This window comes from Varanus komodoensis, unplaced genomic scaffold (genome assembly GCF_004798865.1).
Source record: "Varanus komodoensis strain SLA01 unplaced genomic scaffold, ASM479886v1 scaffold96, whole genome shotgun sequence".
NCBI classification, from domain to species: Eukaryota; Metazoa; Chordata; class Lepidosauria; order Squamata; family Varanidae; genus Varanus; species Varanus komodoensis.
The window spans coordinates 1,217,814-1,242,069 of NW_025336664.1; the positions used below are offsets into that span (position 1 = coordinate 1,217,814).

A 24,256-nucleotide genomic window follows, 5' to 3' on the forward strand; every position below is an offset into this window, starting at 1 on the left:
GAAAAGATGTAGGTGGAGGACAGGAGCTTCTTCCTCTTTTCTGTTCAAAACCCCAATGCCCTGTGGCACCTTAAAGACTCACAAAATTAGTGAGGCATAATGAACTTTTATAGACCTAAGTCTACTGTACAGAAGGATATTTTGAAAGATTCAGCTTTTCATGTAACTGGAGAAAAAGAGCCCTTGCTGAAATTAAGGTACAAGAGCCCTGATGATCTCTGTTAAATCTGATCCCCTGGATTATCTGGGTTTTTATCCACTTCTTCTTAATTTCATTTCTGTGGCCCTGCACAGCCAAAGCTCTCTGGGTGGTTTACCAATTATTCTTCCCCTTCTGCTGCCTCACTTGAATGTTTTTGCCCGAGGTTTGTTCTCAAAGCAAATGCCCTTTGCTCCCCTATCTAGTCACCTCTCTTAACAAATATTGGAGTCCTTAGAAGGCGGGTTCTTGAAATGCACACACACAGCATGAAGCAGCTGGTGCAAATAGCTGATTTGGGACAGCAAGGAAAATGAGCTAATTCTTTTATTTGTTTGTTTGTTTGTTTGTTTAATTAATTATTGCATTTCTGCTGCCAGGAAAGGGGACAAGAGGTGATGGCAGGATTTTCTGCTTCAGAGGCCTAAACAACTTGATTGGGTTTGAGTTCTGTTATGCACCTTGCTAGGCCTGAACATGGCTGCAGAGACACGCGGGACAGGAAAAGGGAGCCAAGGTAGAACAGGAAATTATTTAGGGCAGGGAAACAATTGGAGCTACAGAGAGATGTGTGGAAGGAGAACCTGGTTCAAGGTTGTATCAAACTCACTCTAATCCTAAACATGTTTACTCAGTGGGATTTACTTCCAGGTAAGTGTATGCAGAATTGGAACCTTACTCCATAGTAAAGATGATCACAGCAGCAACCTGCTTTGTCTATCCTGAAGACAATTCCAGTTATCTGGATCTAGAGAGAAACCCTGGGGAATGATAACTTTGTATATTTAAAAAACAAACAACCATAAAGAATTGTAGTCCCAAATCCAGAATCAGTTAATACCTTTATTAGGAGTTTTTATTGGTTCTAATAAAGGTATCCAGCTATGCATGTTGGCACTTGAAGAGATTGTAGATTTTATAATTTCCAGTAATTAGAACCCAAAGACTATAAAAAGTGTTATAGAATCCCAGAAATGGCTCAAACAAAATATCTGAAATAAAATGGCCACTTTTGACAGTGGCTGTCTGTGTTCTCACCTGGAACACAAGTGGAGCAGAGCCACATCCTTGACTCCTGAGGTTATTGACTGTTATGCTTGCTAGTGCTGGGTGGGTAGTGGATAAAAATGAGTGTAGATTTACCCAGAAGTAAGTCCCAGTACGTTTAATGGGGGTGGCGCCTTAGTAATTGTGTAAGAATATGGGTTGTGACAGTTTGCTGTATATTCCCACATACTTGCTCGCTCTTTCGCATGCCGTGCAGCCCCTTGCAGTACCAAGCATTCCATCTTCCCATCCAAATCTGGGTGTGAAAGACCAAGAAAAAATGTGGGGTGTGGAGGGTAAGTCTTAAGTAAGTACAGCTGGGGAGATAGCATGGTCTTCCCGTGACAGTGAGCAAGTGGGTAATCAGCTTGCTTTCCATACAATTGAAATGGTAGTAATAATTTTAATTATGCAGACATACTTGCATATATCAATCAGCATATGCAAATATTTATGAACCCTGAATTTTTTTCATACCTAACATTGCTCCTGCTGCAGCCCCCAAACCTTGAACAAAGATAAAAGAGTTTGCTTAATTTGTATACTTTGTTCTGAATATAGCACTTTGCAAAGTTATGCAGAATGTAGAAATTCTGGCAGGAATTTGGATGGAGAAAGAAAAGAAGGAATGACAGCCATGGGACACTGTGGAAATAAGGAATCATGTGAGAGACAGGAAACTCAAGGAAATGATGCCGCCCCACTCCAGAAGGTTTGCTGGAATCCCTTTGCACTTCTCTGTTTTCTGCCCTGAGCTTTCGCTAGATTTGACCTGCCTGTTTTCAAGTAGGATTAAAGTTCTGTTCTTTCTCCTTGCACAATGGAAGTTAAGATCTTGAGGGCAATGCACATGGCATCATGGCTCTTGTCATCCAGCCTCTCGATCAGGGATGGGGCATGACAGAGAAGAAAAAAGGCACACTCACTCATTTGACAAAAGTTGTAGGTAGCCACATCGGTTGTTCAAAAGGCACCCAAAAGCCACCCTGCAGTAGCCTCTTATTAAGACTAGTCAACATGTCAAGAGTTGTGAGCAAGATCCAGCCAGATTAAGATTTCTGGAGAACCCCAAATCTTGCTCTTGGCTTTGTGCCTGTTTGGCTGGTCCTAATGCAAGTATTGCCTAACTGCGTGTTTTGAACTGCTAGCCAATGCTAGAGATCTGCTCTCATACACTGTCAACAGAAACCTACCAACAGAAGGTCTTTCCATGAGCAGCCCATTATAGGGGAGGCAAAAGTTGGAGGTGGGCAAGATACTTTATCCCTGAAAATTCATAGCAAGGGCATCTGATTATGTCCAGCAACACTTCTGTCTTCCCTCAGAAGCACACTGTGAAGGTCCCATTTCACCAGCTGCTCTGTAAACCACGGCAAGATAACATTTTTATTCTGTTGCCCTTCCTTCCACTACCAGACACACACAAATACAAATGACTGTTCTGATTTTCATTTTGATATAAAATGTATGAATTTAATGTTTTGCCTATTTAAAAAACACAGAGCTAAACCTTCAAAGCATCCACAATTTGGTACTGGAATGGGAGTCCAAAAGTTTGGTTTTAAAATGTTCCAAAATCTGAATTTGTTTTTTCTACTTGACACTTGGGAAAAAAATCTGTTTCTGGTATTTAAGTGTCAGCGAAGTTTGTTTTTAAACAACAGTTTGACTCACCTATCAGAGATGGAGCATTTAAAAGTCAGACTTGGTGCACACTAGAAAATCTAAATTCTGATGGTTTTTTTTTCCCCCTTTCAAAGCTCAGATTACCTCAAATGGATTTGATGCAGGGATCATCCCACTGCTTGATCACACCATGTATTCAAACATGCATATATCAGTGCACATACACCAGTGTGTATTTCTAGTCTATCACCCCCACAGTATGCACCTCCTTTTGATAAATATCCTCAGAACCAGCCTGCTTTGGCTGAGAAGCCAATCTGTTCCTGGAACCTATCCATCACATGCATGCACCATTCCCTCAAGAGAAGGGGCAAAGGCTCTTGACCTGACTTGGTAGGGGCTGCTGCCTTCTTGAAGAAGCAGGAAGGAGATGAATGGACAATCACGGAGCTCTTTCAGATGCTTGTCTGCAGGTCACCATTGAGCAATGTCCTCTGGGTTTCTGTAGCCTCATTTAGCCTGGACTTGTCCTGCTTGCTGTCACTCCTGTCCGTTTCATCCATGCCACTCACTTTCACCAGGCAGAGGACATTCTGGAAGCTCTTCTTGAAGTTATCAGACAAGAAGGCGTAAAGGATGGGGTTGGCACAGCTATTGGCATAGGTGAGGACCACTACAAAATCAAACATGCCCTTGAGGACCGGTGTTGGCACAATTGAAACTGAGACCGATGAGACGTTGAAGATGTAGAAGGGCAGCCAACAAAAGATGAAAACAGCAACCACAATGGAGACCATCCTGGTGACCTTTTTCTCTGATTTTTTCCTTTTGGAGGAGCCCACTCTGATGCCAGAGGATTTGACCTTGATGATGATGAACAGGTAACAAAGGCAGATGATGGTAAGGGGTACTAAGAAGCCCAGGATGAAGGCGTAGATGATGAAGGCAGCATACCAAGCACCAGAGTCATCTGGCCAGATCATGGTACAACTACTGCTCCCGTGGTTCTGGCTCACTCCTGCATATATCATGATGGGCAAGATGACCAGAAGGGAGATGCCCCAGACAGCTACATTGACCATCTTTGCTGTTCTTGGCCGTCTCCACTTGGCAGATTTGATGGGGTGCACTACAGCAAGGTACCTATCCACACTCATTACTGTGAGGCAGAAGATGCTGGTGAACTGGTTGATCCCATCCACTGTCATGACGACGCGGCAGATGGCTTTCCCAAAGGGCCAGTGAACCAGAGCCACCTGCATCGCCAGGAAAGGCAGTCCCAACATGAATAGTTCGTCAGCTATGGCCAAGTTGAGTATATAGATGTTGGTGATAGTCTTCATCTTAGCGTAGCGGAGAATGACATAGATGACCAGAGTGTTGCCACACAGGCCCACGATGCACACCACAAAGTAGATGAAGGTGAGGATCGCATTGCTAGTCAAGTCATAGTGGTGGCTTGTGATGTTGATGGAGGCATTGGTGGCAGGAGTCTCTGGGGAAAAGCTGTCAAACTGAGAGGGTGAGGGGAACCAGAAGGCTGTGGTGTTGGGAAACTCATTCTCCAGGCCCATGGTGCAACAGCTGTCACTGATTGCCAGGCAAACACTATGTTTCAGACAGAGAAAATTGTCATGCTGATGGATTCAGAGTGGTCCAAGATGAAATGAGGGGATCTAGGATTCAAGCACAGGACAAAGAAGGAATAAGGGCTGTCATACCAATTGTGCATTGCTTGCTGCATCAAAACACATTTCTATAACTGTTCTGCTAAACACCTTCTTCAAGTCCTCTTGGTTTTTCCTTTGGGTAGGACATTATGATGGATGAAATTGCAATAATTCATTACTTCTGATTGACTCTGGGAGAGACCAAAAACTTTAAAAACACAGGAGGCCTCTTGGGGCAATTCATGGATTGTTCTCAAACTATGTTGATTGTGCTTCTAACCACTTGGACAAATGTGGAGAGGGGCATCATGTCCCTATTTCCTGTCATCCCCCCTTACATCACAGGTGGGAAGTCTCTTTCAGTCCAAAGGGTGAATTTCATTTCAGAGAAGTTTCAGGGGCTGCATTCCACCTGTGGGTGAGACCAAAGGCAAAATGGGTGGGACCAGACATATCAAAATGCCAGCTGATTGCAGATTAAAGCTCTTCCTGCCAGCAACTGAGCCTCGGGAAAGCTATTTTAGCCTTTTAGAATGGGGAAACCCCACACAGAAGCTGGGAAGCCACCAAAGGATGGAAAGGGGTGCAGAATCCCTAGACCAAGATTTGACCCCCAAGCCTGACATTCCCCACATCAGCCTTACAGGTTATTTCATTCGGACATAATGCTTAGGCTAACAGAAGTAAAAGGGAAGGGAAGAGGGATTTCCTGAAAAGATAGTGGTTCAGCTGCCCCAGCCCAAGGCACTACAATTAAACCTGCATCTTAAGTCAATCCACAATGTTTTGAGACTCTAACTCAGTGGGGCTTACACATGCCAATTAGTAGTCATTAGTGTGTGTGTGTGTGTATTTCATTCATGAGCTTTCCTCTACAGTTTTTAAAAAGTTCACATGTACAAATCAGAAAACATGTTTCTATTACTTTTTCCAAACCATGCAAAGTTTTATGTACAACAAATGCCCCACGGGCTGCGTATGCAAGCGGTAAACCAACCTTCCCTAAGCTGGTGTCCTTCCGATAGGCTGCCCTGCAGCTCCCATCAGTCCCGTTGGCTGTGCTGGTGGAGAATGATGGCAGATGCAGTCCAACACACCTGGAAGGAACCAGCTGGGCTGGGGAAAGGTTGCAACAGACCATTTCTTGGAGCTGATAATAAAAGATGATGACTGCAATCCTATACCCTCTTACCAGGAAATAAGTCCTTCTGAAATTCCTGGACCTCACTTCTGAGTAGGGATCTATACAGTTATGCCACCTAAGTCATTCTTTTCCATCTGCCTTTCAAGCAAATTGGGCAACATTTTCTCAAATATTTGTGAGGAATACATTCTGTCTCTATCATATCTCTTTTAGCTGTCTCTTTTCTAGACCATTGTTTTATTCACTTTTGTAGTTATGACATTTTAATCCCTCTCTGCACCTATTCTCTGTTCTTGAGGAGGAATGGCCAGAGCATTTGAGGTGTGACCATGCCATTAATCTATACAAATAAGAGCATGTCAATATTTTCCATATACATGTATATCAATTTCTGAGAATTAGTACACTTAGTTGTCCTTTCTTTGATGGCAGCAGTATTTCGAACTAATCCCACCCAGCCCCCACCCTCAGGACCTTTTTACATTTCCTTTGGATCTTTGCTTTCATGAATCTCAGAGACTTCCAATTCATAATGCAATTGGATGTGAAGAAGTCATGGTTTTCTCCTTGTACTTGCGTCCTTCTGTCACTTTGCTCTCATCAAAGAATGGCTCCCTCCCTCCAAGGAACAGGTCACAAACCAACATTGAAATCGATGCTGTTAAGTGCTCCTTGTTCCGTGTAGCCTCTTAGTCTCTAGCTCTCTTGCAAACTGATGCTTCTGTCCAGCAACAGTACTGAATCTGTCCCTTCCCTTCTGAAATGCAATTACCCATTATCATAGATGACAAGACATTTCATTTAGGAAAATGCAGGCTGCTGATGGGTGGGGCAAATTGGTGCATCAAGAGGAATCCATTAAATTCCATCGCTTTATATAAATGTCAACGTTGCCAAAAGGAACCCCCCCCCCCCGCATTCACTCTTTTCTCTAACAGCCAGGTCTTTCTTTAGCCCTTCTGTTCAATGCAAGTTTGCTATTGGCCTCTCTCTTCATTGACATCCTTTTTTAGACTGTGGATAAAGTCCTGTTGCTGGATAGTATCTGATGTCTTGAACAGAGCAGAAACGGATTGTTCTCTCTGATAAATATCCTGGATATGAAGCGGCAGCCCCCCATTCCTCTCCTTTTCATTTATGGATTACATCACATCAAACTGTAAAAGATGGGGGCCTGGGGGAGAAATGGGGTGCCTCGCAGGTCTTCTGCGGTGACAAGATAGTCCTGTCTCCAGTCACATACAGCAGTCGTCCCTGTTGCTCCCAGCACAGAGTTAGTAACCAGTTTTGGATGCTTGTAGAAGGGACAGGGAAGGAATGTAAATGCAGTACCATCTGTGACAGAAGTGAATCTTTTTATTTCCTCGAGTGCTGCACTTGCCTCTTCCTCTTCCCGTCCCAGCTCCCACTTTATCCTCAAAGCAGCACTGTCAGGTGGACTGGGCAGAGGAAGTCATCCCTGGCCTGAGCTCACCCAGGCAGGGAACCCCATGATCCAGTGAGGTTTCAAGCCCAGGTCTTCCCACTCCTGTCTTCTGGTGTTTTGAGGAAAGGTAGTGGTTATCTACAGAGGGCTCTGCGCAAGAAGAGTGTTCGAGAAATAAGACTACCCTCCATGGGAGCTGCTGATGACATGTTATGTCTTGAAATCACCATCAGAATCGCATTTACATAAGTTAATATAATGAGTTAAAATGCTTCTCAGACATCTGAGAAGCACAGCCACCCTGTAGGCTTGGCCAATTTCTCCTTATTGCAGATCAGGCGAATTGAACACTGGCTTGAACGCCCTGAAAATCCACTGAGGGGTGAAATCTGAATGAGGGATTTCCCGGCTCATTCGTGCTAAGGAGTTAACCTGTGGAAAAGGTGAAGTGGGCTGGAAGCAGACGGGAATATCAGCGCATGAAGCGGTGAAGCAAACCTACAATCCAAAGATCATGTTCTCTTGACCAAGTTTCAGAGATGCCCACCACCCGTATGTCCGTAATGGGCAAATTGGGCGCTATAGCAAATTTCCACCGACTTTTGTGACAGACGTTAAGCAGAAAGGACGGCTTTTCTTCTATACGTCTTTAAATGATGATGATGATGATGATGATAATTAGTAGTAGTAGTAATCGTGGAAAGCAAAGCTGCTACTGGGGAAAAGGTTCTTATACTCTCCGAGTCTGAGGCAGGGGGAGAGAGACGCAACGCAATATTTACTCAGAAGCAAGCCTCATTTTAATGCAATTGTCTCAGAGGCAGAACGTGTCCTAAGAATGCAGCCCCCTCCTCGCATCAATATTTACTCAGAAATAAATTCCACTGAGGTCAACAGAAAGTATTTCCCAAGGAAAGCCCCTAGGATTTCAACCTTGATTTCTGCGAATCGAGAAAGAAACAGAAGGGGGGGGGGAGCGGGGCGGCGCGCAGATCCAGCCCCTCCAGCCCCCGCGCACGCAGCGCCCGGGCCGCCGAAGGGCCGGGGCAGAAGTTTCCCGGGACCTCTTCGGAGGGCTGATCCGGCTAGTTCGGGCAGGCTTCCTCCAGAGAAGTTTTCTCTCTCCACCTGTAGCTCTCCCCGCGCTCCCCCCCCCCCGGCTCTTTTTGTGCCAGCCCCCCCCCCCGTCCCTCCCTCCAACGGCACTGGGATCACTCACACTCCGCGATTTCGCCGGTCTGCTCCGTGCGCCACGCGACCCTGCCCGGGTGTGCGCGAAAGAGCCCTCGCGGCTGAGCCGAGGCACCGGCGTGGCGCCCCGGGGCAGGGCGCAGAACGAGGCGTGCGCCGCTCAGCCGCCTGCTTCGGGATGAGGCGAGACGGCGCCGATCTGCTCTGAAACCCGGAGACGCGGAGCAGCAGATTGCAGGCTCGCACGCAGAGGGAGCTGCAGGCGCGGGAACGCAGGCAGAAGAGGTGCCTCGCCGACGTAGCCAACCGGCGAGCGGAGCCCAGAGCTCGCCCGCTCGCCCCCTCCCTTCCCGCCACTCCCCCGTCAATTAATTGTCCCCGCCGCTCACGGCAAAGCTGTGTCACGCCGCGCCAGGGCTGCGATGCAAGCGGGGAAAGCTCAAGTCCACCTTGCAGAAACGGGGGCTTGCGGGGAGGGGAGGCCAGGGGGAGGGGAGGGGGAAGTGAAGCCTGCCTGGAAAAGTGGGGCGGGGGGATGCGATCACGGCAGGGTTGCAGCTGCCAAGAAGTGAGCCCCAAAATGGCAGCGCCCGCCCGGACACTGTTGGCGTTGGATGCAGTAACAGGCGGCGGGAGCAGAACACTTGGCTTGCGAATGCGGAGTCTGTCAAAGCCTCTGGGCGCAGGTATCTTGGAGGAAAGGTTAGCTAAAGTGGGAATCAGCAACTGGTGGCTCCTGCGTTAAATCCCCCCCCCCACCGCCTCATTTTCATCACCACCAAACTAGAGGTGCAGTCGTGAAATTATTTGGAGCATGCAGCCCCAACAGCAGGGCTTGCCTCTGGGTCAGCTTGGAGGTGGAAAGCAACCTGGTTGCAAGCGAGCCCCTAGCAAGGCTACTGGGCAAAGGGATGTAGACAATGTACCTGCCCGCTCTGAGATTAGGGACCAAGTCCCCCTTCGTTGTCCTCAGACGTGAGTGATTTTCTCCCCTTCATATTGAGGTGTGATGGAAACAGGCATTGCATGGAACGTGCTTCCAGGCACAGATCCATTTCTAGGAGAACACATTTCTCAAAATGATCAGGCACCAAAGATGTTAGATCTGCAGAGCTAACAAGTGGAATCTTGACCTAGAGAACACCTTTTTTTTTTTACTGGGAAGTGAAACAGCCCCAGCTTCTTAGTAGTACCTCAGACCTGATGATAAGTCCACACCTCCAGACCTGGCTATGTCTTCCTCATTGTATCACCTCTGTGAACAAAGTAAATTGCAAAATGTACCAGCAGAAAGGCTGGAGCCACAAGAAAACTGCCAGTGAGTGAAGCAGATGCTTCATTGCCCAATAGCAAAGACCACCTACGCAACTGCCGGGCAAATATTTGACCTAAACAAAGGGAAGAAAAGCCAGCAAGCAAAGAATAGCCAGGCCATTTTGCTTTGGGAGAAGGTGAATATCTGAAAGATGGTGGGAGCCGTATGTGGTTGCTTCTCTTCACAGTTCTGGAGTTCAGGAGGCAGGCATTTCATGTATTCCCTTGAGTTCAGACATATGCCTGAGTGTCTACCTCTGATGTCAGCCTACTGAGAGCTGTGTAAAACCTCCCTTGCATCACATCCACAGATATGCTCTAGGCGCCCTGCTCTTGCCTCCCATTGATACTGTGTTGAACACTGCTGTGGTGACTGTATACTCTTGCACATATTTGCCGTCTCTTTTCTCACTACCAAAGGAGATGACTTCACTGTGTACATAGTAATTGCTTCACCACTGGCAAATTATGCTTGGTTTGCTCTTTTAAGTCACTTTCTTTTCAAGCGAGCTTCAAAAGTGACTAACGAGAAAGATGCTACAACAGAAACACTCCTTCAAATGCAATTATCAGACACAGCATTAAGCTAACCAAATGTCTGGAGACAACAGTTGTCCTGCACACTAGTAGCCAGCTCTCTCTCTGTGGACCTTTATGTTGCCAAGATGGCACTACCCATGCACACAAGACAGGTGTTAGCAGGCTTGTGAGTCCATGCCTGTATTCTTTTCTGTGTCTTCTCTTCTAGGAGTCGTGAGTGGTGTGTGCGTGTGTGCACATGCGCATGACATGCTTCACAATATCCTGTGCCAAAATGTTGGGCAGAGCACAGCTTGATGCCATTTTATAGAGGACACTCTCCAGGAAGTTTTGGCTCCTGGCGGCATTCGTGAGGGACCAAAGCTTACACCGGGTCTCAAACCACTCGTTCCCTGTTTGTTTTAGGTGTCCCCTCTCATTACTGAGCATTGTGCAAAGAACAACAACTTTGACTGGAGATTATTATTCTTGATCTTGAAGGGACATCCCACATAATCATACTGATACATATTCCAGGTGTTATTCCAAAGTGTTGTTTGGGGTAGACAGACATAAACATGGAAGGTTCTTACACAGTTTATTATTTGAGCCCTGTGTGGAAATGCAAACCATGAACAGTGAACTGGTAACCTGTTTCAGCATCATCTACCTTCAGGCTGATTATTCGGTATTTTAAGAGGTTCTATTTCATTTTAAGAGGTTTCCATTCTATTTCTGAGAAGCCACATAATACAATTTCACGTAACAGCCGAGAAAGGCAAGCATCATTAGATATAACAGGGGTGGCCAGACTTGCTGAATGGAAAAGCTGCATAGAGTAAATGTCAGATGTTTGAGAGCCACAAGACATGAACAAATATTTATTTATTTAATATTATTTATGTATCATGACTTTATGAAAGTGTGGTTTTGCTTATCAGTGTATGCTTTTTTAAATATGCATGATAAGGCACATAGATACCTGGAGCACTAACTGTGGAATGCCCTTCCCAGAGAAAGGGATCTTTAGAAACAAGAACTACTCAAAGCAAAAGCCATATTAATCAAAAATAGCAGGGTTTCTTTTAACAGTTGGCACAGACAGAATACCGGCAATTATAGTTCAGTGAGAAGTGCTGGGCATCCTTTCTTAGAATTCCACCAGGAGGACCAGGTCCTATCGGGGACCTCTGAAAGGGCTGCAGAAGGGATGAGCCGCAGCAGGATGGCCATCTTCAGGGCCGTCACACAAACAACACAAGTCCTTTTTGGAGCTGCAGCTGGTCCCTGCTGTGTCCACATTCAGGAAGGGGATCAAGATGCCACGTCCGAAGTTGAATTTTAAACCAGCAGGAGTGGGTGGGGCATGCTGGGGCATCTTTTCTGAAGGTCTCTTATGTGCTTGGTTTCAGAGCTACATCTTCACAGGTGTCCTTAAGAACTATGTTATATCTTTAGTATGTACAGATACAGGTACATGAGGGGAGTGTCCCATGAGGTGTTGCTTCCAACTGTACATATGAAAATGCACCAAATAATAATTACTTTGTTTCTTCATTGGATGTCGAGAGTTTCAGCCAGCCACTTACAGGTGAAGCATGTACTGTATTTGAGGGACGCCGGACACTATACAATGCTGCCACTCCACTTAGGCTGTTGGTGTAGCTGTTGAGGGCCAGGGCCAGGGCATGAGTAGAAGGAGAGTAAACAGAGGACCAGGGCAACCAGGGACCAGAACTTGAGGTGAGCAGAGTCCAGTAATCAAAACCAAGATCTGTGGCAAGGCAGGACACAACAAGAACCAAATGCAGCAACGGCCAGGCAAGGTGCAGAAGCTGAACCACACCACAGCCAGCAAGAAAACCCATGATGCTGAGGGGAGACAGTGAGGCAGGACGCAGGTCAGGCAAGATGTAGGCACTACAGCAAAGAGACCACCTATATTGCTGAGGCCCTCTCTGGAGGGCAATCCCCATCTCTGCACTCCTTCTGGGTTCAGAGGGTATGGGCAGCTGCTTTGGACAGTGCTGGACGACTGTAGCAATGCTATGAAGGTGGATGCATTAGAAACTCTCCTGAGCCCAGTGAGACAGACTTTCAAATAGGCATACTTGGCTCAGACTGCTGGCCTGGAAGGGGTCCGTTTCCAATTGCCACAGGCTTGTGCTAAATAAGTCTGCATTTGCACCAGTGCTCCACATCATACCGATGTTTAGTTTAGTCCCTCTTCCCACCAGCAGAGGGGAGGGAGCTTGGCAGGGGAGTTGGAAGCATTCCTGCTTGAGAACTGCCGCCAGTCAATGTTGACAGCAGTGGGCTAGATGGACTGCAGCTTGACTCAGACGCCATGTAAGGCAGCTGTCTATGTTCTTGATGTGCTCACAACCCACTAATTTTGGTGTGCTTGAAGCCCAGGCACACAATGAGCAGCGCAGGATTTAATTTTGGTAAAGTCCCCACAATGGCAGGCTGAGGCGAGCTGGCTTTGCAGACATTTCCAGGGAAAGGTACAATCTGGATGATAGCCAATTGATTTCTGCTGAGCCAGTTGCAAGGACAGGCCAAGGTCATTGTTTCTGGTCAGTGGGCAAGCTGAGGCTGGCGTGTTTACTTGCAAGTAGATCTGCTGCAGGCAGGAGCTAGGATCAAGTACCTCATTCAGCAGAGTTGGAAACAGCTCGGTGCATGGGAGAACGCTGCCCTCTGCCATTGCAACCTGCCTGTCCATAGTGTTTATCTTGGCACTCCAAGAAGCAGTGCAAGAGTTTTCACAGGGGAGGCACGTCAGTCTACTGCCGCAAAATCCACAGATTGTCTTGCGCCACCTTCAGGACTGATTTATCTGGGCATGAGTTTTGTGAACTGTAACCTGCTTTGCCAGATGCAGGGAGAGCTATGGAGACTGTCATGTTTATATGCAGTTCACTGAGTTGAGCTGGTGGGGTGGGGAGAAGAACTGGAAACAGGGAAGTCTGGATTATCTAATGATGCCCCCTGGCATCTAACAAAGGCTGGAAATGGTGCCTAGTCAGGGGTATGCTGAAGGAAGCCATGAAGTCTGCTCCAGCTGTACCAACCTGGTCTGTTTAGAAAGTGCAGTGTCTTAAGAAAAGTGGCTGTACTGCAGTCACACCCTTAGAAAAGCCACCCTTGATTCTTGTAATGAAGACCGTAGAAGCAGGAACCGGATGCCGTATTTTAAAAGCACGAGATAACTGTGTCAAGAGTTATTGTGTTTTGTACCCTATCTGTCAGCAAGGGTTAGTTACCAAGTAACAGTCTCTTTGGACAGGCAAACCAAAGAGGAGAGGTTTGGGTTACAGAGATAACCTTTCCACTGGACTCCTGAAAAAATTTAGAGGCAATTTAATATTGGCTTTTTATCTTCGCCTCCTTCATCACTTATCCCAGTGACAACCGAAGGCTGAAAATTAAGGGCAGGTTGGAACAAAGATGAAGGTAGTAGGGCTGGTAATTAACACCAAGAGAAAATGGTAAAGGTTCAATTTGTGGCTACAAATCTGTAAGATATCACAATTGCAGGATCTCAGGAGCTCCAGGGAATAATCGCCAGCACAATAAATAACCAATAAGTCAGGGAAATGACCTTTCCCCAAGAAGCTGATGAGAAATAAATATCCAAATCAGGTTCATTTTTTTAAAAGCCTGTGGTATCAGCACTGAAAGAGAGCAGATGGTGTTGCTGTGAGTGTCCTAGTGAAAGGAATATGTGTACCTCACTGGATTTACAGAGGCGGCTGGCACCCTTTAAATGCGGTTCTTGACACAAACAGCGACTTTGTGGAAATCCAAGGCCGTGCTTTGACAGTTTCTCCAGCTAAAACCAGACAAAGGTTTATACTTGCTCACCAATATCTCCAAATCATGGGGTTTATTTTATATGGATTCTAGTCCTCATGCAATAAAAAGCTAATAGAAGTTGTTGAATCAAGGCCAGGTCAGTGAAAGAGCCATTCATAAAAGCTGAGCTATTTATGTTGTCATTTTAAAAATACTTTTTATTAGTCCATTTTCCTACATAGGGTCTTCAAAGCAGCATATGATATGAGATAAAAACTATTATTAAACATTCAAACCAAGATATAAATCAAGAAAAATCCAGTTTAATACCATTTGAATAAGCACACATTTATCAATTGACAATGCTCTCTTTACATTGTAGGAATGAGGGCTAGCACAGTGGGAAACTAGCACAACTGGCAACCAGCCCAAACTAATGTTTATACAAGTCAGAGGAGGTTGCTGAAGGGAGCCTTTTAATCACAATGAGGACTAGAAATTACATTTGGAATTAAAATGTAGGCTTGACAGATGATAAGATTTCTTTTCAACTCAGAAGCTGCTAATAATAAATACCAATCTGCCATGACCAAGCTGATATATTTTCATTGGTTATTGCCCCATCACCTCTGGAACTAGAAGCAGCCCTTCTTTAAAACAGATAGTAAAAATGCCACATTTTGAAAATCTAGAATGTTAGTGTTTTAATGACAGAACAATACAGGCTGGCTGGCAGACTCTCGCCTGCTTTTTGCTTTTAGAGTTGCCAACATTTCGTGGATTCTCCTCCCAGTCCTTTAAACATGACATACAGAAATGTTGCAGGTGCTTTCCTCATCGCCGTGTTTCCATAACAAGAAAAGCTTCATCTACTGAATGCCCATCTTGTTGCTGTTAAAGGCTTAAAAGTGCTTCCAGTAAAGTTCTAGCACTATAATTGCTAAGTTCTAGAAATACATCCTGGAAGGAGGCATTTTATGGAGATGCAGTTCTATACATGGTGGGCAACTAGATTTTATTTTTTTATTTTATTTATTTTTTGATTTATATCCTGCCTTTTTCCTACAAAGGGCTCAAGGCAGCTTACATCATTCTCCTCCTCCACCTTATCCCCACAACAACAACAACCCTGTGAGGTAGGTTGGGCTGAGAGTCTGTGACTGGCCCAAAGTCACCCAGTTGGCTCCATGGCTGAGTGGGGACTAGAACCTGGATCGTCTGAGTCCCAGTCCCATGCTCTTAAATACTACGCCACACTGGCTCTCAACTAGATCATTCTGGGGAGGGGTCTTGGGCCTCTTGATAAGATGAGACCTCCCTCAACCTTTCCATGCCATCAGTTTGCTCAGGCCAAATTCTGTTTTACATGGGTTAGGATCCAGAAACTCCCTTTAACAAGAGGGACGTGAGAGAGAAGGAAGGCTTTGCTCATGAATGGTCCCTCTGCCTGATTTTTGGGCACCCCCTCCCCCACAAGAAGTTCTCCTGACTCTCTCTGCAACATTTTGAGAGGGCCAAAGGGGCAGGAGTGGGTGGGAAATCCACTGTCACCAACACACCTGAAGCAGCCTAAATCTGGATCCAACTCAGTAATAGCCATTTGACTCTTATATGGTATTTATATCAGTGACCTTAGCTGCAGATTCTGCCTGGTGATAAGTGCTCTAATTCCATGAACCTGATGACGAATTCAATGCACTTCTGTAATTAGATTGCTCACAGTGACTCTAACGGTTGCATGGAATATATCAACATCATATGTGCCCACATAGGAAACTTGATGCATTAAACCAATTTCATTGTCAGCTAACCTGCTGGTTTAAACAACATTCATTTGATCCCAGTGAATTCCTATTTGATTGATGTTTTAATCAGAGTTTAAATTCAATGTAGGCAGAGGCTGGCACTTCTACCTTGCTGTTGTAAATCTTGCTAAATTTTAGAGCCTGTTGTGTACCTAACCTCCAAAAGCACACAGGGGGCAAAGGAGTGGCTGGATCAAAACTGGAAGAATAAATAAAGAACAGGGAGCCAGGACATTGCAAATGATATGCTCACGAATAACTGCTTGAGTGCAGTAATCACCTTAGCTGGTGTGCAGGACCGGAGTCACGTTTTCCCAGGAGGTACTTTTTGCTACTGCCTGCCTAAGCTGTACAACAATAAAGAAAAGGTGTTCTAGAAAATTTGCTTTGTTTAGCATGCAGAAGAAAGGCTGCTTCTCTGATTTGCCTCCACCTTGACATTTGCAGTAAAATAGATCTAAATCCACGTTTAATGGTCTTGATGGAATGATGTAAGAATGAATGAAGTCCTGTATCAATTCCAAGCAAAGGGGCAAACACTTCTATCTGTACTTAATGCGTCTGTTTCTCTTGCTCTCATTTCTTACTACCTTTTCTTTTTTTAAAAAAATCTCAGACTGTGATATGGGAAGGTATTGCTGCAAAGCAAAAATTATGTTCCTAGGAAAAATGTTCACAAATTATTCTTAGAAGTCTTATCATATGCTTTGTTCTGCCAGTTTTCCTTGATGCCCCTTTTGCCTGGAATTGCCCTCAGAACACATTTTCTCCTTCAAATTACTTCTCAAGATCCAGTTACTCCGTGAAGCCTTTGATACTTCCTGTTAGGTTTATTTTCTTCTGGCAGGGGTGGACCACGTGGGACCCTCTGATGTTTTGCCTCACAACTTTCATCATTCCTCTCCACTGGCTATACTGGCTATGAATTTTAGGCTTTTTTCTTGAAAGTAAACTTAAATACACATATACATATGTATTTAAGTTTACTTTCAAGAAAGTAAGTACCTATGTACTTCCATTTTACCGTTGATCCTACTCTTGACCAATCATTGTGAATTTTTGTACCAAAATGCCACAGGGCAAAAACCTGCCTTCTTGTGTTCTAAAAAAATGCTGTCCAGACGTATAGTGGCCCATTGAGGGAAAACCGGGGTGTTAACATGTGCTGCCAAAGAGTCGCCCTGGCCAAGGCAAGGAACTCTTCCCTATTCTGCCCATTGAGTCAGTAGAGCAAATGGTTTCTACAGCAATTGTTTGCTTCTGTTCTTCAGCATCAGGAATAGTGCCCAAACAGAAAATCTGGAAGAAAATGTACTATGTAAAGAACTCATCTTTTCTTCCAGTCTGTGTCCTATGCTTATTATTTTTATTATATTATTGAGCTAGATGTAATTCAGATTTCTTCTATGCATCTGAGCAGTATACTAGGCAGATCTCTGAATTCCACAATCTATATGGAAGGAGAATGACTAGAGAACCCACTGTGAGCGACAAGGTACTTGTGTGAACCTGGACCATCCCCCCTATTTTTCTAGGCAATGGGGCACCCCAATAGGCCATGGGGTTGTTGAACCCATGATGGGTTCTTAACCTAGGGAACAAATCCCATCATGGGTTGTGGTAAGCCACAAGCAATGTGCTCAGCAAGAGGGATAACGCCCCCTTGCCTATTTTGCCAAACTGGTCTGTCTTCCAGTGCCAACTGCTCTACAAATGGCCAAGCAGCAGACAGAGCAACCATCACTAGTTCTGAGCCCATCACAAACGGTTTATTGCTCACAATGTTTTTCTTCTTCCCTTCTCCCTGCTGCCTGAGATAGCATTTTTTTAAATCTCTCAGTTGACAGCTAGTGATGGGCCCCTCAAAGTTCCCAGGCAGCACATTGGAGCGGCTGTCACTGCTTTGTTACCTATTTTTATAAGAAATCTTTCAACCCCAAATTTGCACACTTATTTTGTATTTTTTCTAGTTGGACAAGTGCAAATGCAGAAATGCACACTTTGGTTTCCTCTTGACAGTTCTCAAGAGAAATGAAACTTATGAGTGATCTTTGCTTGTGAAAAAGTTCACCATTAGATCACTTCCTTCACTGTGAGATCCTCTAGGGTTTTGTTCTGGACCTGATTGTTCTCAGGTTCCTCTCACTGTTCAGCCTTTACCAGGACTCCAGGAGCTTGAAAAAAGTGAAAGCGTGAAGCACTATTTTGTACACAAGCACAGAGCTAGCTATCAAACACTAGTTCCTTTTAAAAGGAGTTTGTTGACAGGGCTATCGGGTTTTCTTCGCTGCATGCCTACATATGTCCCTGCCAAAAAACCATCAGTAGACAGAAATGGGGGCACCGTTTGAGCTATGGTGCCCCATAGCTCTCGCTTGTCCTGATGTGTAACCTATATCATGAACAAGAAGCTATGGTTAGGACAGAGCATGCAGAAACAGAATAGTTTGCAACAGGCAAAGGTGTCAAAGAGGTATTTTATCTTCCTATCTGTTCAATCTGTACTCATAATATATCACCAGGAAAGATGGATTGGAATTAGGGGAAGGAGTGAAAATTGGTGGAAGGGATATTAATATTTTATGACATGCAAATGATACCATACTACTGTCAGAAAGCAGAAATTAACTGGAATGGAATTGAAATGACTTCTGATGAAAGTGGAAGAAGAGAGTACAAAAGGAGAATGGCAGCTGAATGTTAAGAAAACAAAAATAATGAGAAGAATCACTGTAAATAATGAGGACAGATTTACATGTCATTAATGATGTTTTGAACTTGATTCAAACCACAAACATGTAATGTGTGTTCAAGAGGCACCTTGATATTTTGCCTATCCAAAACTGTGGTTGGTATAACTTGAAACTGAAGTCAATACAGGTGTTTCTTGAAGAGGATAGTCTCAATCTGGACAGATGGCTTGCTCTATAAAATTCTGTTTCCAAAAGCGGAGACCCCTGAGAGTTTTTACTTAGTTGCAAATCTTTTCTAGGGGCTATCCAGAATAACCAGTCCCTTAATTGTCTCTTATCCAGAGTAAAGATAGTATTCAGATCAATACTAAAATAAGTACATGCCAAATTATGTAGCATTAACTTTCAGATATGGTTTCCATTCATTTCCAAATGGCACAAAGCTGGAAAGCTTCAACAGGAAGAAGAGGCGGGTGGTGGTGGTGGTGGTGGTGGTGGGGTTAACCATAATGAAGACAATGAAATAGTGAAAGATTTCCCATACCTCAGCTCAGTCATCAATTCAAAGGAAAACGGCAACCGAGGAATGCAAAGAAGATTGAGACCTGAATGGGCAGCAAAGAAGGAACTGAAAGAGATCACCAATTGTAAGGGTGTTTCACTGGAGACCAAGGCCAAGATCACTTAAACCATAATATTCCCAATTGCAATCTATGGGTGTGAAAGCTGGACAGAAAGGAAAGCTGATAGGAAGAAAACTGATGTGCTTGACGCACGGTGCTGGAGGAGAGCTTTGCAAATACTGACCAAACAAGTGGGTCAGAGATCAAATCAAGCCAGGGCTTTCCCTAGAAGCAAAAATGACAGAACTGAGACTGTCATACTTTGGACACATCCCGAGAAGGCAAGACTCCCCGGGGAAGGCGATCATGTCAGGGAAAGTCAAAAGCAGAAGACGAAAGCGAAGACCAAGTATGAGATGGATGGACTCCCTAATGGAAGCCACAGCCTCGAACATGGAAGAGTGAGCAAGGCTGTCATGGACAGGACATGTTGGGGGCGCTCATTCATGGGGTCACCTTAGGTCAAAGATGACTTGATGATGCATAACAACAACATGCAATATTATTTAATTTTTGAAATATTTGTTGGTTGACATGAAACATCTTTATATGGTGATATTTAGTAAGTGACGTGCAGCGTTCATTCACACTGACCATTCTCAACTTCCATGGATGCGGGGGGGAAAAAAACTTTCCCACTTCTAGCAGTGGGAGGAAAACAACTAGGTGCACTTTTGAGCATGTCTGAATGTTGCTCTGGATTGTGGCAGTCCCTCTTCCCTCCCTGTTTCAGGGAGATCATTGCACGTATTTCCACAATGGCTGGGATGCTGCTAAAGGACTGGAGACTTACTTGCACATAGTTTGGGTCTGTCAGTCTTACCAGCAGCACTGACTTCCACAGTTCCTGGCATCAATAATGGTGCTTTGCCTCTCCAACAAGGTGTTCTTCCCCCCTGCCTTTGAAGAAGGAAGCCCAGAGACTGGTAGTTCTTGAAAGAGCAGGCCACCTCCTCTCCCTGCTCTCTGTACTGGTCCGAAGAAGGGCCTAGGTCTGCAACTCACCGCTCAGGTACAGTGCATCCTCCTACTCTCCTGCTTGGGCCCTAAGCATTCAGACCTGAATGTGCCAAATCAGAGTTCTGCAGACCAGAAGATTTCAAATATTTGCAACTGACTGTCGTGCGGCCAACTTGCCACTCTGGTAGTCTGGGCAGACACAGGATCACAGGGTTCCTGCTGGCAGGGTGAACCCTACTTAATTCTATAGCCAAACTCCTACTGGTATTCTGCATGTATATTTGTTCAATGGAGTTAATACTGAATGCTAATAAGTATTATATTTTAGTTAACATCTGTGAAGAAATTAAGTTTAAACATTCATTTGTGAGAATCAGAACTCAGGCGACCTGGGTTCTAGTCCCCGCTCAGCCATGGAGCTCACTGAGTGACTTTGGGCCAGTCAAAGACTGTCAGTCCAGCGTACCTCACAGGGTTGTTGTTGTGAGGATAAGATGGAAAGAAGGAGAATTATTTGAGCTGCTTTGAGTTCCTTGGATGGAAAAAAAGTGGGTGATGAATATAAATAAATTAATTAAACGACATCTCTTATGTTAGGGTTTTATTTACAATTCCTAGCACTCACTTCACCCATAAGCATGTGGCGTTTGTTCTTGAGAGGTAATGCACAGTCAGACTTCTTGAAATGGGTCTGAACGTCCATCACACATGCATACAAACACATTTCCAGTATTTGGTGTTTCATTCTGCTATTACAGTTGGAAGCAAGCTGATATGTGAAGGAGCATGCCCTTATCTGACAGATTTAAAGTAAACCTTAAATTCTGATTCCACAGTTCAGCTTCACACTAAGTAGAGCTGTATTTATGTATCTGACCTCATAGGAATTCAGATGTATCTGAGATAGACTATTTTAATAAAGACATGCTGCATATGCACACACAGTTTCCCAGACTGTCAGTGCTGAACTAGGCAAGCCTCCTTGATGCCTTAGGCAAAAGCAAACATCTCTCCCTGAACAAACCAAGAAGCAATTCACTTACGACTGGAAGCCAAAATGTTTCCTTTTATCAACAGTATTAGTGCTTTGGGTACATTGGTTCCAGCTGCTAAACCACATTCTTCCTTCATTTTACATCTCAGGCATGCATGCATATTGAAAAACTAATTTGAGCTCCCCGTTTTTGAATAGAGGGCATGTTGTAAATTGCTTAAGGAGTGATAAGCAAATGGTATGTTGGAACCTATGCACGAAAAGGCTCGGGGTCTGGAGCAGGACCTGCCTAGCCCTGCACGTGTCCGTAGTCGGACCAGGAAGACCTTTGCAGGCACGTGCAAGCAACAGCAGGGATGCAATCACGCATCGGTGCAGCGGGGCCCCTGGAAACCAACAGAAAAGGCCTCTCTGCCACAGCAGTGCACGTTGTCTCGGTGACCTTCTTGTGCTCTGGCTGTCTCATCACTATGCCTTGAACCTTGCTCCTCTTTGTCACTGCTTGTTCCGGTTTGTTCCTGCCTTGCTCCTGAGCTCACTCCTGTTCCCACCTGCCCCTGCTACCTCAGGGGCCTGTGCCCTTCCATCCCAGCCTTGCCTATTCCTGAACGTGACTGCTCTCCTGGTACCTGACTCCTGGACCATTTCTGTGGGCCGTAGCACCTTTCTGCACCATGTTGGACTGTGCAGTTCCCCGTGGCATTGACCTCAGACTGCCAGCTCATTCTTGTCTCCAAACCCCACCTCGCACCAACACCAGTCTAGGCACTCTGCCCACCCACACCTGGACCTTACACTCCGGGCTGCCTCCCACTGATCTCTCCTTGGTTTTGGGTCGTTGGCCATGCTCTTGAGAACACACTTCTGGTGTTTCAGAGCAGCTTCCCTGTGTAGCACTGGCTGAACTCTGGCCTTTTAGAATATATCTTCTGCTTTCACAAATCTGCAGGACTAGAGAGAAATGGTTCCCAGTGATGAAATAGCAACTTCGCAAAGAGAAATATCAGAACAAAAACCATATTAGGTAAGCCATGCGGAAATGAAGACGACAAGATAGGAGAAAACAGAAGGCTTTTCCCGTTTTCTCCTATGCTCTTTCAACAATGTATCCAATTTCAGTCATGTAGCCACACTGGGCATGCTGCATGCTGTTCCATCTCATGCCATGACCACTCTCTCCACTCCAGTTGGGCAGCAGTGCCATAATTAGCACATCCCACAGATAAGATGTTACAATGGCACCATTGTGGGGTTTCATCCTCCCGGTTGCTCCAGTAATGTGTGAACTGTGTCCTGGTGAGCAGCAGTAAGACTTTTTCAAACCACCTTATTGGCCAACTGCGACATAGTAGTTAGGATGTTGGAGTGGGCCTTGGAACATGGGGGCTATCATCCCCACTTGGCCATGAAACTCTCTGGGTGTCCTGGGGCCAGTCACAGACTCTCAGCCCAATCTACCTCACAGAACTGTTGTGAGGATAAAAATGGAGAGGAGGAAGGGAATTTATATAATCCTCCAAGGGTTCCCTGTAGGGAAAAGGTTGAAATACAAATGTAATAAACTGGCTTGATTCACTGCAAGTCTTATAAGCTGTGTATTCCCTTTAAGGACACCAACTATTTGACTGAAAAACAACTCCCCTGTTGGGGCCTTTTTGCATTTTTGGTGAGCTGAGTGAGCTGCACCACTCTCACTGGCCCAGAGAGAAGGATGTGGACCAAGGAAGCATCCCCGTTGCAGAAGAAACGCTGCCTACCATCCCTCTGATTACCAAGCAGTTTTCATGGGAGTCTTCCTGTCTGGGTGGCCCTTGCAATAGGTTTGTGAGTGCACACCTAGGTGGTTATTGCCCAGGATCTCACTGCCAATCTCCCATCTCTCCTTTGTCTTCCTGTGGCATTTTGAGTCCCAGCCAAGTTTAAATGGTGTTAACTTTACTATTCTGTTCTTCTAGGACACGTACCTCCATCTACAAGTTGAAAGGGGCGGGGGGAACTACTCCACAGTAAAACTAGGCCAGCCCTGTTTCATTTTATGGGGATGAGAATTTAGCTGGATTTGGCTGGTCTTAGTTAGAGGCCACTATACAGAGTTCTCCCTTCCAGTGTTTGACTGAACTCTTGCCTATTAGAATATATTTTCTCTTACTTTCAGAAGTCCATAGGACTGCAAGTGCTCAGAAAGCATCTCAACAGAAATATAAATTAACATGTACATTTGTATGAACAAGTCTCTTAGGTAAGCATTCTCAGGCCACCTTTATCCATAGAAAGAGGTAAAAGAGGAAAGTTTAAAAGAAAAACCCACAAACTATTCCTAAAAGGAGAATGATTTACCTGTCAGATGTCTTTGCTCACATGCAACCAAATTCTCGCCCTCACCAAACTCTAGTGGTCTCCTGATATTAGAAGTTCCTGCTGTCCAGGACGATCCATTCTGGCAATTCTTTCCCTTTTAGCCTTGTTAATTATTTACAGCAGGACTGCTGATGGCCCTCTAAAGCTTGTTAATCTTGAACTGCTGTGATGTTTAGGCTTGGGATAGATTAATAGCAAAACATTTCATCCTGTGTTACTCCATGTTCCAGACAAGGCCCCATTCATGAGGTGAGTGATGCTCCTACACCTTGGAGATGGATTTAATAATATGCCACGTATATTCCAGACTGAGCTCCCCTTCTAACTGAGTGGTTAGATGGTGGGGCAGTTTGCTAATCTTCGCCTAAGCATGAATTAATAAATTGGACTACCCACCAACAGTGAGACACTGGATTGTGTAGATGGTGAAAACTAATCTTTGATTAATATAGACTAGTTATTTTATTTATTTATTTATTTATCAAAACATTTTTATGCCGCCCCATTCGCCAAAGCCTCGGGGCGGCTTACATAGTTAGTCCATATAGATGGATGATACTGTGCATACTTATTTCTAGTACACATTCCTAGGTTTGCCTTTCTGTCAAGGTTTACAGTAATCTGGAAGGGCCACTAATCAACTTTTCTTACTTCCTATTCTTTTTGCAGGATCCTCCATTAAATGATCACTTTTTAGTTTAAACAATCCAGATGCTAGTACACAAGAAGCAGAGATCAGCAAAATCTCCAGGACAATAATTCACTTTGCGGAGGCAAATTAATAAGGGAAATGTGAGCGGAAATCATTATTAGAGTACAATTGTTAAGATTAGCTGGGGGGATCATCATTGTCTGCCTGCCCTAAGAGTCCACTGAGATGGCTCAC

General features: G+C 44.9%; 1 protein-coding gene across 2 annotated transcripts; it reads right to left on the reverse strand.

Annotated features, from left to right (window-relative positions):
* Nucleotides 1–14: 14 nt before the first annotated feature.
* SSTR2 (somatostatin receptor 2) lies at nt 15–23,390 on the reverse strand. 2 transcript variants are annotated; one of them, XM_044418990.1, is made up of 2 exons: nt 23,350–23,390; nt 15–4,548 (listed from the first exon to the last, which is right to left on the reverse strand). In XM_044418990.1, exon 2 carries the CDS (start codon nt 4,444–4,446, stop codon nt 3,328–3,330), a length of 1,119 nt encoding a protein of 372 aa, XP_044274925.1. In that variant the 5' UTR covers nt 4,447–4,548; nt 23,350–23,390; the 3' UTR covers nt 15–3,327. The 2 variants fall into 2 exon arrangements, with proteins under 2 accessions (XP_044274925.1, XP_044274924.1); XM_044418989.1 differs by lacking the exon at nt 23,350–23,390 and adding an exon at nt 8,332–8,501.
* Nucleotides 23,391–24,256: the final 866 nt, after the last annotated feature.

What these genes read in the sequence shown, in the direction of transcription:
- SSTR2 (XM_044418990.1), bottom strand. Translation starts at nt 4,446, where the DNA reads ATGGGCCTGGAGAATGAGTTTCCCAACACCACAGCCTTCTGGTTCCCC.